General features: G+C 38.2%; 1 protein-coding gene across 1 annotated transcript; it reads left to right on the forward strand.

The window, feature by feature from the left end:
• The first annotated feature begins 9,776 nt into the window (after nt 1-9,776).
• adrb1 (adrenoceptor beta 1) lies at nt 9,777-14,716 on the forward strand. Its single transcript, XM_081393720.1, has one exon. The coding sequence runs from the start codon at nt 9,786-9,788 to the stop codon at nt 11,007-11,009; it is 1,224 nt and encodes a 407-aa protein (XP_081249846.1). The 5' UTR covers nt 9,777-9,785; the 3' UTR covers nt 11,010-14,716.
• Nucleotides 14,717-19,227: the final 4,511 nt, after the last annotated feature.

Consider the following 19,227-nt stretch of genomic DNA (forward strand, 5'->3'; position numbering starts at 1 on the left):
TCTGCTGTCCATAGTTGAGACCAAACAAAGGTTTTAACTTCAGTGCAGGTGATAAACAGGAGGGATGCTGGGATATGTAGATTTTGACTATAGATGACTGTTGAAGATGGAGAGAGCGTACGTGACAATGGTAAGGTACATAGTCCAGTTCATTGTAAAAGTGAATAGTGTGTGAATAGTATACTGTAAACAAATCTCAATGTATTTTCTTTCTTTTTGGAGTTTCACTTGCTCTCAAAAGTTTAGATAACTTGGCCTTGTCCACACTAATACATTTTTATTAATGAAAACGAAGCTTTTTAGAAAAAGCTCTCCAAAGTGAATACATTTGAAAATGCTGTTTTCGCGAGGTTTTTGAAAACGATGCATGTTTAGTCATTGTACCAGTAGATATCCTCATAGGCGTAATTTGCGGGTGGGACGGGTGGGACATGTCCCCACCACTTTTTGCTAAGGTCGATATTGTCCCCACCACTTTTGAAACATCTCGCGGCACGAATGTACCAATACAAATAAACAAAACATCTCCAATTAACTACCAGAGCATTAATTTCGTTCGTTTGTCAAATAAGAGGCGATCTAGCGCTGAAATGTGTTGTTTTTGAAATCAAGTGATCAAAGTGCTCGTTGCCGCTGCGATCAGTGGCGCGCGGTCGGATACTGTGTCTGTTTGTGGCTCGCGCACAGTCTTCACTCGGACGCGCGCTTCAATCCGTTGTGGAGAGAGACTTTCTATTCGTTCCGGTTAAATTACAAAACAAAATGCACACAAACGTGTCCATGCCTGATATACAACCACTGAAAAACATAATCGAGAGAAAAAAAAAAAAAAACCTACATGAGTGCGGATTGGAACCAAGAACCGAAAACCTCTCCCCAGGCCCGGTTCTAGAACCAAATCACTGAGGGTGCTTCTGAATATAGTGAGGGTGCTGTTTACATAATCGTAGGAAATAGCTCAGTCATCAGTCTGAAACATAGTAACTCAAAATTGGGGATGTTACAACAATACTGCTGTAATTGCTGTTAAGTTAAACAATATACGATCTGGCAGTAAATTATAGAATAGCATGTAAACAAGCAGCAATCTTCACTTTGCAAAACATTAACACATAGTCTACCTACACTGTGGTAATACCTTTGTTGTAACCAACTTCAACGACAATTGAACACTCATTGAAGTCACTGCCTTACACACGTCTCTCTCCATGACGGTGAGAGACACATTTTTACATAACCAGGCAGAAAATGTACCAAGAACATCCAATCTAACTTGAACATAAACACACGTAACTTTACTAACACAAACCCCAACCATATTGCTGTAATAACGCATAAATCAACTCCCAACAAACAATTACCCATAATGCACTAGCGCTGACTGCCGGGTCTGTACAATATGACAACCATGACAACACATCAACACCCAATCAGTCATTCATTGTTAGCGTTATGCATAAACATATTGATAAAGCACTTCTGCAGTAACGTTATTACACCAAGGTATTGCTGCTATATTCTTTATGACAACTCCAATAACAACGACAAGCAGTTCAAAACAATTGACAGCAAAAGACCAAGAAGCTGCGCTAGCTTAACGTTACACAACACACATAACGTTACACAAAATACTTATTGAGCATGCTACAATTATTAATAATAATACTTACAGGTTGTGATTCGGAGGAGAAGCTAATCCAAATATATTCAGTACTGTAACCTTCCTTCAAACGGCTTGCTTGAGCCATTTTCTTATGTCCATGATGATTAAAAATGGATCGACACTTATTTTTACGTTACCTAAAGCCCCGTCTCAGAAAGTCAGCTAACAAAATTTCTGAGCGGGAAGCACGCACGCAAGCAAAGTGGGCAATTAAAGAGACAGCTTCACCTTTTGCGTATCGCGATCACGAAAGGACAACTACTACAATGCATTAAACATGAAAGCATAACGAAATAATTTATTTAATATATATATATATTTGTTTAATTTTATTAATTTATTTATTTTGTGTAGGCTATCCTATTATAGGCAAGAGTGTGAAATCCGTCTGTGTTTTATTTTCGGCAAAATCTCGTTTATGTGTGCTATTAATAATTTTTCATCTGAGGGTGCTTTCACTTTTATTTGAGGGTGCTTAGCACCCTCAAGCACCCCCGTAGAACCGGGCCTGCCTCTCCCGCGCTGGGCGAAAGTTCTGCCCCTGGACCATTTAAATACACTCTTAAAATAGTCGGATCAACATATAATAGGCCTCATTAAACGACTAATTAAACCCAATCCATGTAGGCCTACTATTTAAATCGATTGCTGGACATCGTAATGTTACTGTACATACATCTGTTTTATGATTTAGCATTGAGTTATCCCCCCCCACCTGTCCCACCCACTTTTTAAAACAAAGTTACGCCACTGGATATCCTATTCATGTTTATATTGGTATTGTGCCTGTTATGTGCCATTCACTTTCACACGGTTGCTAAAATGTTACTTTCCACACTCTTCATATCACAGTCCTGCAAAGATGCTGTCCTGAGGCAATACATGAGATCAGCGTTTTAGACCAAACATGTAACTGGACGCATCAGTGAATGGTGAGATATTTTGCTTAATGTATGAAATGTATCCTGCAAGAATAATTGCGCGATAACTTTATTATTTGTTTTTTCCATCTGTATCATCTGAGCTTTTGTGAGTTACGCATACGCAGTAAGATGAATTTAGCGTTTTCTGACGTTTCAGTGTGGATGAGAAACGCGAGTGTGGACAGGGCGTTTTTAAACGAAAACACGTAATAAAAATGTTGTCACATTTAAATACGTTGGACTACGTTGGTTTATCAGTTAGATAAACACAGTAAATTGCGTTCAGTTTACTAAAATCATTTTTAAAAAAATACTCACTTTTTTCTGTGCAGGTCATTTGGAAGACAACTACAGATTTACATTGACGGAGGGACAACACGTAGAAACCACATAGTAATGCGCTACAAATCACCTTTAAATTACATCATAACCACCGAAGAGACCCTTAGTTGCGCATGGGAAAACACCACTCTTAGTGTTTAATGTAGTGTAGAGCTCTCATTAATCATGAAATAATTCAAGTGTCAGTAATCTATATAATGAAGTTTGCTAAATGACATTGAAGAGCGTGTCAGGTCGCTGATACCCCCATGTAGACTGAAGCACATGCTTGTGTCATGCTTAAAGGGATAGTTCACCCAAAAATGAAAAATTCTGTCAGCATTTACTCACTCTCATGTCATTCCAAACTTCAATGACTTTCTTTTTCCCAAAGAAGATCTTTTAAAGAATGTTTTTATCCATACAATGACAGTCAGTGGGGTCCAAAAAACGGAACCTTTCATCATATGGACAGAAAATACACTGAGACATCTTTCAAAATGTCTTATATATGCTCTCACATTAATGTTAGGTGAACTACCTTATCATGAAAATTGCACCAGATGTTGAGTTAACTGCAATCTAAATGCATCTGCAATGAAGCGGCGGGGAAATAGCCAAAAGTTAATGGAGCTATGTCTGTCTGGGGGGAAACGCTACACTTCTAGAGCTCTAACCATTGAATAACGCACCTCGTAGTGAACACATTGAACTTTCAGCTGCAGTCATGTTTATGTTTGCATACATGAAGCTCATAGAATGAACAACATGTTTTCTGAGGTTAACAGCCTGAGATCAGAGTGTGCTGTTTGTCAGATAATGACCCTTTGAACCTTCCATCCATTAAGAAGAGGGGAGGACAGATGCTGTTTTGATCTATGATATTTGCCAGGAGTGTAAACGTATGGAAAGCATGAAACATATGGAGTGTGAAGCATATGCACTGACAGACAGATGTGGAGTAAAATCAAACAGGCTCCCTCAAGGGTTTATTAATGTCTGGAACCAGTAGACTATAAAAGACGCATAATCCATAATGCAAGATTTAAAGGGTTAATTCTGTCATCATTTACTCACCCTCGTGACATTCCAAACCCGTAAGACTTTCGTTCATCTTTGAAAAATAAACAAAGATATTTTTAATGAGATCTGGGAGATTTCTTTTCCTCCATTGACATTCCATGCAACTACTACTTTGATGCTTCAGAAAGTTCATAAAGAGATCATAAAACTGGTTTAGTCAGAATTTTCTGAAGAGACAAGATTGCTTTATACACTGAACAGATTTAATTTAAGCTTTTATTCACATATAATATTCATCAACGCACACATGAGTTATGGTAAACAGAAGCTCAAGCATAAAAACACAGGGCAAACAAAAGAGCTAACGACTTAATTAAAGGTGCTGTAAGCGATCTCGGGAGACGTTACTTCTTGTTGACATTCGAATTGTTGTCAAACAAAACGGAGGCTAGCTAGACCCTCCCTCCTCCTCATCCCGTCTCCTCCCTCCTCCCCTCCCTTCCGACATAAAGGAAAGTCCAAATAGTCACTACAAACAAAGTTAAGTTTTACTGATACTTCATTAAATGAGTAATTTACATTTACATTTACATTTAGCTGACGCTTCTATCCAAAGCGACTTACAATTGCTATATATGTCAGAGGTTGCACGCCTCTGGAGCAACTAGGGGTTAAGTGTCTTGCTCAGGGACACATTGGTGTCTCACAGTGGATTCGAACCCGGGTCTCTCACACCAAAGGCATGTGTCTTATCCATTGTGCCACACCACCCCCATGTCACCAAGTTAGATAAATGCTTTTATATATTGCAGAACAGAATGCAGAAAAAGAGAAACATTATCTTAAAATCGTCTCGCCACCTGAGGTTATAACTATAGCTCCCATACAAGGACGCAATAATAGCACGATAACGTTCGCGTTTCCCAGTGAGCATAAACAACGGCGGCGGCGTAAACAAATTTAGTCAAAGTTGTCAATAGCCTATAAATGAACATTCAAATTCATAACAAACAGTGGATGAAAACAATCATTCACACAAATTGTCGCCCTATGTGAATTTGCTTGATCATTTACAATAGAGATTGATCGCTGCTAGAAACATACATGTTGTATTCACCAAAGTTAACGCTGACTGCATAGATCTAGCTAATTACATCCTTGTGTTGGTTTAGTGAACATGAACGTCAGTTTAGAAAGAAAAATGGATTTACCTGTTCTGCAAAAACAGAGCAACTATGTCGGATTGGAAGCCCTTCTGCCGGCGGAGTTCTCGCCACCTTTTAAAGGTTTTTCCGATGTAAATTCGGGACTTCGTGCGTTCCTTATCCTTGTCCCTCTTCTTTGCAATTTGTTCATCGGAACGTCATCTCTTTGGTCGTGTGTCGGCCATAATTCAAACTTCCCTCTTCATGCTTCTCTGTTCTCTCTGCTCCACACCCCCTTCACGTGCACGCGCACTAACCCCCCAAACCCCACCCTCTAATACTTCTTGTCGGTGATTGGCTGGAACTCTGTTTATTATGTTTCGTGGTGCGGGTGAGCCCAGTTTGTTGCCGTTTGTGGAGCCTGTGGTGTCTAGAGAGACCGCGTTTTTTTACAGTGTGTTCAGGGGACAGGCAGCTAGCGGATAGTGAGGAGATGTTTGCTGCATGTGACAAAAAATGTTTTGGCCTAAAAAACGCGTCGCATCACTTACAGCACCTTTAACAAGGCAACAGGCAAATGGGATGAATCAATGAAACAGACAGGGAAACTATAGGTAAAAGGAACAGCAACTGAACATAATGAAAACTTAAAGAAACACTCCACCGTTTTTTCATATTAAACTGTTATTCCCTTAACGAAGATGAGTTGATGCATGCCTCTCTCGTCTCAGTGCGTGCACTCAATCGCTCTGGCGCGCGGCGACACTTAGATAGCACTTAGCTTAGCCCAGTTCATTCATTAGGATCCAAACATAGAGATGAAGCTAGAAGCGACCAAACACCTCCACGTTTTCCCTATTTAAATACAGTTACACGAGTAGTTACACGACCAAGTATGGTGACACGAAATAAAATGTGGTGCTTTTCTAAGCGGGTAAAAAGGATAATGTATGGTGGAATAGCACTTGGGAGCACTTCGACTCGGCGCAGTAATATCATCACTCCTGAAAAATCCTCTCTCCCTCTCCCTTCTGTCATTAGAACCAACGTGACTTTTTACTGCGCCGAGTCGAAGTGCTCCCAAGTGCTATTCCGCCATACATTATAGTTATCCTCTTTACCCGCTTAGAAAAGCACTACATTTTATTTCGTGTCACCATACTTGGTCGTGTAACTACTCATGTAACTGTATTTAAATAGGGAAAACGTGGAGGTGTTTGGTCACTTCTAGCTTCATCTCTATGTTTGGATCCTAATGAATGAACTGGGCTAAGCTAAGTGCTATCAAAGTGTCACCGCGCGCCAGAGCGATTGAGTGTACGCACTGAGACGAGAGAGGTATGTATCAACTCTTCTTAGTTAAGGGAATAACAGTTTAATATGAAAAAACGGTGAAGTGTTCCTTTAAGGGCTGTTTACACAACACCGTTTTCAACTAAAAATGTAAAACTTTTTATGCGTTTTGAGGCGTTCATTTAGATGAAAACTGCATTTTGGGTACCTGAAAACGCAAACTTTTGAAATCGGGTTTCAAAAGTCGGGTGAAATCTGTAACAAAATCGCGAATCTCTGAAAACGATGACGTCATGCCCATGCGTATTACGTGTGCAATCTGTAGTGTTTCATCGCCATCTAATGGCCTGGCAGCAGAATACAGCATTTTTTATCATTTTTTACCGCTCAATTCATGTGGATTGGTTTTACGATCTCTTATGAACTTTTTGAAGCATCAAAGTGGTAGTTTCATGTCAATGGAGGGAAAGAAATATCTTAATTTGTGTTTTGAAAATGAATGTAAGTCTTTTGGGTTTGGAACGACATGAGAGTGAATAGATGATGATATACTTTTCATTTTTGTTTGAACTAACCCTGTAACCTTGTAAACATTGTATTACTTTTTTGTTTCTTTTCAAAGCCACAACAGATTTCTTTCTGAAGGTCAGAAGATGAAAGTCTATTTTTTTGGTTCTGGTGTTTGATTAAATACATATTTTCTATCCAGTAGCCTATTTATATGCAGAAGACATTCGCCATGACTCAAAAACCGTGCTCTGTGAATTTGAATAAAACGGCATGAAACTAAAGATAATTGGACTGCTATGAATAGAAAGTTACCTGGGTTTCGCTTACATAATTGTCACATAAGACTCTGTGGTTTTAATCCTTTCATTTTGATAAGGGAAGAATGTTAATTTTCCATGCTGTATTAGCACTGGCTTGCATGGGCTGATTTAAATTCAGAATATATTTTATTAGCTGCACTGTGGTTATGGATTAAGATTTGTTCTGCCATGCAGAAAGTCATTACAAGGATTGAATTAGTATAAATTGTGAGTTTGTTGCTTATTTGCTATAGTGTGTATATAGGAGGAAGATTCTTAAATTATAGAGCATTCGTATTATGTCCAAACCTCTTCAATTGTACTTTAAACTAGAAGTTTTTGCTTTGAATCAGTCTGACAAATTCTTCCAACATATTTCATTAAATAAACTCAGAGGATTGAATCAACATACTGTGACTCACTGAACCGCAAGTTCTAAGTCAAAGCATAATTTAAATATAGCCATTTTTATTATACCTCATGTCTTTGTACATGGTTATACTATTGTTTTTATTTTACCAAAAGCCTTATGAAATTGATAAGTAGGACTATATAATAAGGAAAATGTTAACTAGAAAAAAAAACTGTAATACAGTATAGGTCCCATTAGTTAGGGTAATAACATTGAACAATACATGCCAGGATTGAGTAATCTTTAATTCATTTTTTTTTTTTCGTTGTTAGTTCAGATTAGCTAATGAAGTTCACAGGTGTAAAGTGTTACCAAGAAAACCAACCTGTTTTCCCCACATATTTCTCTCTGAAAAGTAACTAATTTTCTTTAGGATAAACCCCTTGAGATGCATCATCTCTTTTTCAAGGTGGTCCTAAAACACAAAAGTTTTTATACCTCTAGGTGGGTCCTAGGATAAAAACATTTGGGAACACCAGGCTTAGGATAATGATGCCCTATCCCTCTCTTTCATTTCTCAGACTATTCGCCTTCTAATTTGAGTCTGAATCATCTATCATTTTACAGTCATCACCGTCAGACTGCATTACCCATTCCAATGTTTGCTCCAATGCCTGCATGAATGTCTCAGTTTGCACTGGTAAGAATGGTACTTATATATTGCATAACATAATAGACATTATTACCCCTGCATCCCATACCAGCGCTTGCTAGCCATTTAACTTGAGCAGACTTCCTCTTGCTTGCTTAGAAAGAGTGAGATCATTTCGTTCACAAGAGTCCCACTTCATATGGATCAAACAATGACAAAAGGGCCCCACGTTATTACATGTTGCCGAAGGCAATATCAAATATCTCTTTATTTTTGGGACTACTAATACCTGTTGGCTTTTTCTAGAATAAAAAAAGAAAAAGTCAGGGTGCTGTTCCATAATGCTGGAATGTAGATGAGAACGAGAGAGAAATTGTGTAGCAGCAGCATTAGTCTAATGTGTCTGTCTGTGTCCCGGGCCGGCTATAAGGAGGTGCAATTATGATCTTATCTACTTTAACAGCTTCCTACTGCTAGAAAAACATCTCTCGCCATGGCTGATTCATTTTCATAAGGAAAGCAAGTGGCCCACTGTTGGCTCTTTTTATAGCTTGGCTGGTGGTGATTTGTCCAGGAAAGCGCTGGGGCACATGGGACAACTGAATTGAGCATTGTGAAGTTTGCAAACATACACCAAATCTGTCCAGGGGCCCTGTAATTGCCTGATGCTGTCAGGTAGTGTTGTTACATACTACTTTCCAGATGTTTGAGAAGTCGACACTTATGTTTACATGATCTTACATGAAGTAAAAAGTATTTCACTTAAAGTTCTATAGCTTTAGAATCTTGGCTTTATGCAATGCAGTATCAGTCAATGTGTTGCACATAACAGCACATGCATGATTATTATGCATAACAGTAGAGAGAAGTATACATGCAATTTGTATAATTTCATGGTTACAAATTCAAAAGCTCATGAGTTCAGTCACACAGAGATAAAAGGTTTAGATCATTCAGCAAAATTATTGTTATTGTCCTAAAGCCTCAAAGCATTTATTGTAGTTTTGTAGCTCATTTTGGATAGAATATTTGGATAGAAAAGGTTTTAAAAAAAGAAAATGTAAACAGTAAAAACCTACCATAAGTCACCTACCATACTGTAAAAAATATATATTTTAAAATGCATGAATTACTGTACAGAATTACAACTTATTTACAAATTAAATGTATATTAAACTTACTTTATTATTTATATTCAACTAAATATTTAAATACGACAGCAAAATATTAATGAAACGTTTTTTTTTATAAACGAAACGTATTCTCATAAGGACATTGCTAGATTCTGTGCACAAACCATTTTATTTAAAATATTCTTTATTGGGGTCATTGGGGTGTTTGTTACATGTTATGTTATTTAGTTAATGTTTATGGCATTATTGACAAATTGCTTACATTTGATTAATCATAAACAAATAGTGCAGAATCTGCATGGAGCAAGAAAAGTAAATCCTTAAGCTTTCTGTTCTTTGAGGGACTTGCAATTTAGAGACGCGACACTATTGGCTGTGCAGCCTGTGACGTGGCCGTTGTATTTGTCGCTCTGCTTGTTCTATGAGCGAGCGCGTGCGCGTGTGCGCGCGGGGCTGGAGACCAGAGCGCGGATGGAAGCGCTCCACACAGGACCTGAAGTTCTGAATGAACGCGCTTCATTTCTCCACACCATGGGAGACGGTCTACCGTCTGTAAACAACAGCAATGACTCTAAACGCACCACGGATAACTTATCAGAACAGTGGCTCGTGGGCATGGGAATCATCATGGGTCTGATAGTATTTGTCATTGTAGTGGGGAATATACTGGTTATAGTCGCCATAGCCCGGAATCAGAGGCTCCAGACGCTCACCAATGTTTTTATAGTGTCTCTGGCGTGCGCAGACCTTATCATGGGGTTACTGGTGGTGCCATTTGGCGCAGCCTTGGAGGTCAGAGGATCCTGGATGTATGGATCGTTCTTCTGTGAATTCTGGATATCTCTTGATGTACTTTGCGTCACGGCGAGCATTGAGACCCTGTGCGTAATTGCAATAGACAGGTATATCGCCATCATCTCTCCATTTCGCTATCAAAGCCTTTTAACAAAAGCACGAGCCAAGGCGGTGGTGTGTGGAGTGTGGGCTATATCAGCACTTGTGTCATTCCCACCCATCCTAATGCAATGGTCCCGACACAGACTGGATACATCGTGCTATGACGATCCCGAGTGCTGTGACTTTATCACCAACCGCGAATATGCCATCTCCTCCTCCGTTATATCGTTTTACATCCCTTTAATAGTCATGATATTCGTCTATGCCAGAGTGTATAGAGAAGCCAAACAACAACTGAACAAAATTAACAAATGTGAGGGAAGATTCTACAACAATGGTACTAATTGCAAACCTAACCGAAAACGACCCACCAAGATCCTGGCTTTAAAAGAGCAGAAGGCGCTGAAAACGTTGGGAATAATCATGGGAACGTTCACTCTCTGCTGGCTGCCGTTCTTCATCGTTAACGTGATGCGGGTGTTTAGCGAGCAGGTGGTGAAAAAGGAACTCTTCGTGTTTTTGAACTGGCTGGGGTACGTGAACTCCGCCTTCAACCCCATCATATACTGTCGGAGTCCCGACTTCAGGAAAGCGTTCAAGAGGCTGTTGTGTTGTCCGAGGCAGGCGGACCGCAGGCTGCACGTGAGCTCGTGCGATCTGTCGCGCTGCACCGGGGGCTTTGTGAACTCAATGGAGCAGAGCATGCTCGGGACCTGGTCGGACTGTAACGGCACGGACAGCCGCGACTGCAGTCTAGAGAGGAACGGAAGGGTGTCCCGTTCAGAGTCTCAGCTGTAAAAGTACATCTGCGATTATTTAGTCAATATTACACGAGCTGTTTGTACTATTGGAAATCAGGTAATTATGGGCGCGCTAAGAGTGTGATATTGCTTGTTCCAGTGAACGTTTCAGACAAAAATTGGGTTAGTTCGAAAATATTTCCAGAAAAGTCACCATGAAATAAAAATGGACAATTCTTATTTTTATGGAATAGCCTATTGCAGTATTTAGTATAAATGATGTGGGCTATCCGTGTAGCCTACTATTATTTTCTATTAATGTGCCCTCTAATCTTTAATCAAAATATATTCTCTTGCAACAACATCTCTTCATCGATGACGTGTTTGCTGGCGTGAGGGCGGGACAACCTGTCACTCACATGAGATCACAGCAATAGCAAACCAAATTGATCCAGCGACCCAATCAACTCTGATGAACAAAATCAAGTCTCGACCTACATGTTTTTCTCATTCAAGAAGCCGTTTCACTTCAGATCCACTTCACAACAGGAAAACTAACATTAATGCCAACCTTGCATTTTCACCAAGCAACGCACAAACTAAATGGGTGGAGCAGAGCGAGAGATTCCCCTTCCCCTACTCAACTCGTTCTGTAATAAATCCGCTCCAGCTCCACTCCGGGTTTTATTCCTGTGCCGAGTGAACATGGATCAAGAGAAAATGCGCATTCACTCCATTTCCACTGCGACCGGCTCCTCAATGAACACGGGTAAGCGGAGTGATACAAACAGTGAAAAGTCCCAGTTCTGTTATCGGCACTTTTGGAAACCGCTCAGCCAATCAAATTCAGGGATCGGAAACAATTGTTAGGCTATAAGATAGATAATAGGGTATAGACGAAATTTAGCTGTGTTCAAAAAAAAAAAAAAAAAAGTCAACTATTTAGTCCCATTTCCCCCCAGCTAAATTTAGCACATGTATTTGGAGAGCCCACTTAAGCAGATTGTTTGTCTTTTCTGAAAAAGTTGAAAGTGAAAAGGTGTATTATTTCTGACACAGTTGTAACCGGTGGGAAACTTGCTCAGTTTGTCAGTAAGACCAAAAAAGAAGTTGCAAACAATTAAGCAGTGTAATTTTATAACTTTGCTATTCAGCAATCGTGTGGAAAAGGGAATTGAAAATCCAAGAATACACTCTAAAAAATGCTGGGCTGTTTCAACCTAGCCTGGGTTTCCCCATGCTGCCTTGCGTGCAGCACGATTTTATTCACGCTGCTAGGCAGCCTGGACACCATGGACCAGATTTTCCCCTCAAAAAGGGAACCAATCACAGAACAGGGAGGGAGCAGCAAGACGATGACAACGTCTATGCGACACACCGAAGCAGTTTGTTTATATCTATATGGATCCAACATGGCATCAGACGCGAAGTTACCTTTCGATGCAGCCTTAGATTGTGTTCTAAGTAACGCAAGTTTATTTCGTCTTCTTCCTCGTCGAATTTCTGCTCTACATACGTCATCTGGTATAATTGAAACGATTGGCTATGAGCTACGTACAGGCGCATTTGATAGACATTCGCAGCACCCAACGGCTCTGGGCATTCATAAACCACGCCTCAAATACGAGAAAATGAACATGTGGTTCCCAGACCACGTCTCAATGAGACGAGGTCTGACGTTAGCCAGGCTAGTTTCAACCCAACTTTGGGTCATATATGGACAAACCCAGTCATTGGGTTAAATTTTTAAAATTAAATTTTTAACCCAACGTTTGTGTTTGTCCATTTTTCACCCAAAATTGGATTAAAACAACCCAGGATTTTTTAGAGTGTACATGGATATTTCTATTTCTTTGCTTTATTTATTGTAACAATACCTTAAAATCTACCATTTTCCCATGTGAATCAATCAGTTAGGCCTATTCAAAACCAGTTTCTCACTGGTCACAAATGTGATCACTGACATGTTTACATAGTTGTTTTTCATATTTGACAGAGTATTCCAATAAATTAATGATAAACCAATTAAATATATTTATCAAATATGCAGGGGGCAAAATGGAATTAAACAGCCCTGTTTCATGTGTTTAAACCAGCTGATCACATTGAATAATGACATTAAATCGAGACAGTCTGCACTTTCATTGAGAATTCTTTGTAACACACAAAATCTTTTTAGACCCTTCAAACTCAAAACTAATGCAAGTCACATGATAATGTGGGATTAAATGGGTTATAACATTTTGCAAACACCGTTCAAAATTAAATTATAAAAGCTGAAATCTTTTCAAATACAAACTGTGCAGTATTTTGCAGTGAATAAATGGCAGTTTTGTCAGACTGAAGCAGTGATGTTTTGTTTAGCTCTGAAATGGAGTGGTGAAACAGTGTTTTTCATTCTTCATAGCAATGTTAGGCATTGAGCCTTTGCATTGTTTATTTGAATGTTTTATTCACGAATGTGTGATATTAAGTCTTGTTTTACCTCATACCTGTATAATGTGCAAATTGTACGAGGAAGTTGTTTATATTAAACAAATTGTCAAAATGTACAGTATTTATTTGATGAATTGTACAGCATATATGAAAAAGCGTGGCAATGTGATAAAATAATGTTAAATATACCTGTGATTTACATGCTCCTTATTTGTGTCAAATGTGAGCTGGGGCAATGAGCTTCTTGCATTTTCCATTCATTTAAAATTTCTACCGTACCATATATGTTAGACTCATTTATCTGTAAAGATGCGCACACATGTTTTGGCAAGTTTTGTTATGAATATATTTCCCCAACTTCACGTTTTTACAGAAAATAATTTATGTACCAGTGCCTCATGTGAAGTATTGTACAAGATTGATCATGTTGACGTCAAGTTGGCTATAGCGTGCAATAAAATGTGATATTGTAAAAAGGCACGTTGCTTTTGTAATCACTTTATAATTTGATGGGATTTCGGAAATCTGTTGGGATTTCAGAATGCTGTATGTTTATTTGTTTTTCAAGGCAAAATGTTTTCAGGCATGCTTGTACTGAAATTAGGGATCAGTTATTTGTCAGGAGATCTTTGAGATATACATCTCAATTATGTGAGTTACCCTAGTCTGCAGTTGATTGAAAAAAAAAAAACAGTCCGTTTCAACATGGCTAATATCTACCAAAGGCCTCCAATTAGAACTTGCCTTAAATATTTATGTGCTGACCTCATTTAGTTTGCAGCACTTGCATCACTGTTGGGTTTTCCACCATCTCAGACTGCATTGGACTGTAAAAATAACACAACACAACGTAATTTCATTCCACACGTGCAAACTAACAGGACACTCTTAGAAGCAAAGGTTCTACATAGAACCCCAATTAACCTTTTTTTCCCTAAGACTGTGTAGCGGTGCAGGGTGTGTGTCCCTTGGTTCTTAAGATTCACATCATGTGAACACCAAGCATTAGGAAATTCTCCTAATGGAATAATTTTCCGCATCAATGGAGTGTTAGTAAAGGAAATATGGAAATTCAAAATTTCTGCAGTTAATCTTCCCGTAGTCAACTTTCAGTAATCAACTTTATGCAGCAATATAGGCGAATTTGTTGAAAGTGAAGATTTTTTTTTTTTTGCATTTATGGACAATATGATGCAATGTGCAAATTGTTTCAGTATTGGTTAGTGTGAATTACTGGCTTCCTTTCTGGTCGTGTATTGTTCTAATGATATATTAAATTATATTTTATTGTTTATTGTGATGTTGACTGAATAATAAAAAGCAGTTTAAGGCCTTGTTTGGCTGCTTATCATTTTATTCCTTCTAGAGAAATCTGACATAAACAGATGCCAAATGCACTGTGCTTTGAAGAACAATTTTTTATGGAATACATTTGATTTGAGCTCACAGCTGTGGGCTGTTAATTTCAAGAGGTTGGATGGTTTAAAATGCATTACTGCTCGGAGCAGTGTCCCCAGAGCCCTCTCGCGTCTAAAACTGCCTCAGGGTCACTGAATGCAATATGTCCGCATCGCTTTCGGCTAATGAACCTTATTTAAATGTGATTACCTGTGCTAATACAATAGCGCAGCGTTTCACAACAATAACACTGCCCGCATCATGAATATGCTCTTGGCTGCATGTCACCTTGTTATTAAAAACAATTTGTTTGGCAGGAATTTGTATCCGGACAGACGTGACAGATGAGGGCCCTTGTGTTGAAACAAATGGTGCACATGTGATTGCCTTTGGTTTCTTTATCAGCGTCGAATCTCTTTCATTAATCAGAGAGCTTATTCTTAGTTTATCATTCCGTACCTGATGACTCTGACGTAATGACTGCTTTTATTTGCTTGGAGGCTCATATGCTGCTGTGCTCGAATCAGGGGAATTGCACTGAACCCTAAGCAGAAAAGATTAGCTCACTGTGGTCTGTGAATGGTACATTTGCTTACTTCAAAAACGTTAAGTGTCTATTAATAGCAGATGGTGGGCACGTTCAAAAAGTTTTCTGAGCTTTGACTGCCATTACACATCTTTAGTTCACGTAAGGGCCACTTGGTCTGGAGCGGCAACAATCTTTGAACACGTTGTTTTATATCAGCCGATGGCTGCCATTAGCACATCGTGGAGATAAAACGCTCTCATGTTTTTCCCTCACACGTTGGCCAACAGCTCGCACTGTTAATTGTAATACGTTACTGGCTTATGAGGTGTTGAGAGAACGGCATCCACTTATATATACCTGTGCATGACTGGCTGCCTTCCATACATTCCAGTGTTGTAGTTTCCATTCAACGGCTTGTAAGGGCGCTTTTGGACCATTATATCCACGCTCACACATACTGAACTTTTGAGGGTGTGCATGATAAAAGTTATGATAATCTTGTTTATGGGACAAGATTAACATTAACATTTATGCATTTGGCAGACGCTTAAAAGCGACTAACATTGCATTTCAAAGTACACATTCATTCTTATCAGTTCTTGCTTTCCCTGGGAATCAAACCCATGACCTTGGCGTTGCAAGCGCCAACGCTCTACTGTTTGAGCTATAGGAAAGCGAGATTTATTATACTAAACAGTGCTAAAGTCGTTAGCTAAATTACTGATGGAAGTGTTTGTTAGCAGAAAAAAATGTGCATCATGACAGCAATTCAATGATTTCACTTAAAACATAGGCTAAAGTTGAAGAGAGAAATAAAGCCGCAAGGAAAATCTAAAAAAAAAAAAACGGATTAAAAATATTCCATTTAGCAGGAATAGTCCGTTTTAGCTGCACGAACTGAAAAGTGAACACCATAAACTGCCCCTGTAAAAAAAAAGTAGCTGTCTTAAATTTTTAAGTAGCCTACAATCAACTTGGATGTTTAAGTAATTTCAACTTAAATTACATGAAACTGACTAAAACAATGAGTTGAATCTTGTATAAATTATACAAAAGAAAATTTTCGTTGAAAATTACTTTTAATTTTCTAAATGATAATGCATGCCTAAATGAATCTGCAATGGTCAAGTGGTTCAGCGGTCACGTGGTACAAGTAGGAAATCTTTACAAATTATTACAAGCTCTATAGGAGGACGTGAATGCTTTATACATGTTGAAATCTCGACATGAACGTACCTAGAGTGGTGTTTTTGTTGGCAAAAATTCAGAAACGAGTTAGCATTTTAGCACTTCCGTTTCTATCGTCCTGAAGTCAATGGGTTTTTGGTTAAATGCTTGAATAAGGTCTGTGGTAAACACAAACTCTTCTATGATATAAATTACATCAGAAATACCTTGATAATTTTTAAAAGCTTTTACTTGTCTTGTAAAAGGCAGTTGCTTTGCTAGTGGCTAAATGGGACTAGCCTACAGTTGACATCGAACGTCATCAGTCGAACAGGAAACCTCATAGCCACTCCCTTGTCTGCTTTCACAGCTTCGATGTGTTTATAATCGTGGTCATGCAAATTATTTTTTATTTTATTAAATGCTTGAATGAGCAGTGACAACAAGTGTTCATGCAAATTATTATAACACAACACACGCAGCTGATGGTGTCGGACCGCGGTTCTGAGGTGGTGTCGGACGGTTTGAGTTCTGCCGGTTTTATTTACGCAGATTAATTTATTTATTAAAATTGTTTTCTGCAATAATCCAAAACCAATGGAAAAGACTAGTCCTACTGGGTTTTTGTCGAGGTAACCAGGGTAGGCTACTTCCTCAGTCTCCCTGCACATGCTTATGCCGCGTTCCAGGTAACCCGTTTTTCCAACTCGTAACTGGGAGTAGGCCTACATCGATCTAGTACGAGTTCACGGGTGGGAAGTTACGGGTTTTACTGCCGTTCCAGTGCATTTTCACGGGTATAAGGTTGGAAAAACACGGGTTACAGGTTGCCTGGAACGCGGCATTAGTAACAACGCACTAAACACGTAAAAAATAATTACAGCTATAATAATAACAAGTATATAACAATGGTAGTTTACTCATTAAAATATTATTTTAGGAGTCATTTTTGTTTAACGTTGATATGTTTAAATTACAGTTTTTCTCAATCGCTCAATTAGGCACATTTTTCGAAACAGTCTTCTTAACATTATCTAAGTCTAAACCATATAAGTTCAATTGTCACAACTGTTTGCTGGAACATCAGAACTTTGTTGTGTTCAAAATGTAGTAACTCACCCAAAACATTGAATTCATGCTTCAAAACATATTGTGACAGTAAATTGGCAAATGCCACCAAAATAAAAAGTGTTTTTGTCACCGTGTGAGCCACATTTGTCAAGATGTTTAGATGGGGGTTTTCTTTCACCATGGAAATATTTGTTAATTTTTTTTCCTACTTTTTTTGTTGACTGACTGCTTTCTATAATATAAAAGAATTTCAGTTCTGTCTAGCTGAATGCTTTTGCATATCACACTGAGCTTTTTAGATACAGATTTCAACAGTATTTTTGTAAAATGTGTTGTAAACTGAACATTCCCGGTTGCTTGTTCATTTTTACACATTCTTATACATCTTCCTTTTGCTCGTCCACAACAAGCAACTGTGAATTTTCAGTTTACACGTAACACATTTCTTCAAAAATAAACAGATGTTGCTGCTTAGCGATTTAGATGTTCATCCATGTTCAAAAATGGTGATTGTGCTGGGCAAACTCCAAACTTCCAAACTTGATTGGTAAGATTGTGATTCATATTTCATTATAGCCATTTGACAAATAGCAGACATTAAAACATTCAATGTCATTGGTATTAATGGAATATAAGCATGTCCAACAGATTTTTGAATGGATAATTTTGCATGTGAAGGATCACATATGAAAGAATGTTTAGAAGTTTGACAATTTCAGCATTTAGGTATTGTGCAAATTGTAGACACTTGTACATTCTTTTTTACACACGTGCCAAAACACATGCAACTTGCTTATAAGAAATTCTAATCTGATGTGAACAACAAACTAACTGTTCAGAAATATGAACATTGTTTTGAGAGAAAAAGCGATTGAGAAAAACTATAATATATAAAATGTTTGAAATTTACTTTTTTAACAAAAATTTTGTTGTTGTTGACTAAAATTACATGCAGTTCAAAATGGCGTGACATGAATAAATATTTACTAAATTAAAAGACAGTTTCGGCAAAAGACAAAAAAAAAGAAATGAGTAAAAAATGAACAATGCCTCTGAATTAGTCATTGTAAAACATGATGTGTTAAGTTGGATACCATTTTCCTGTTTTGTGCTTTTATCTTCAAAAAGATAAATATTTTTTTTTTTACTAGTTTATTCAATGCTGGAAAAAATGCTACTTTCTAAAAATAAGAATTTGAATCTAATTATATTTACGTATAGAGATATATTTGCAATACATGGCTAGACAATCTCACATTCCTCCTGTTACTCACGACAAGACCTCCCAGTTAGTCAAAAGCATTGACTGAGGCTTATGAATTCTCTGGAGGTCTACAAGGTTCATATGAGTGTCGGAGCACGTTATCTTGAAGTGCTAAAAATAAGTGCTGAGCGGAGTTTACGCAATGGCTATTTGCCACGTACAGGATGTTTCAACCTGCCATCTCTCGTCACACTCAGCAGACTCTGAAATGCCACACAGGTGAGATGAATTTAAAGCAAGTGTCCATTATAAAAAAAAAAAAAAAAAAAAAAAGGAACGATATGTTGTGTTTTAACAGTTTTGAAAGTTGTAGAAAACATGTAGGATGGTTCTTCAGATAGCAAAAACTTTTGTGCATTTCATATTTCACAGAGCTTCTGTTTAGTAAATACATTCAGCCATTTCTGTAAA

The sequence above is a fragment of the Scardinius erythrophthalmus genome (genome assembly GCF_964197995.2).
Source record: "Scardinius erythrophthalmus genome assembly, chromosome: 18".
Taxonomy (NCBI): Eukaryota; Metazoa; Chordata; class Actinopteri; order Cypriniformes; family Leuciscidae; genus Scardinius; species Scardinius erythrophthalmus.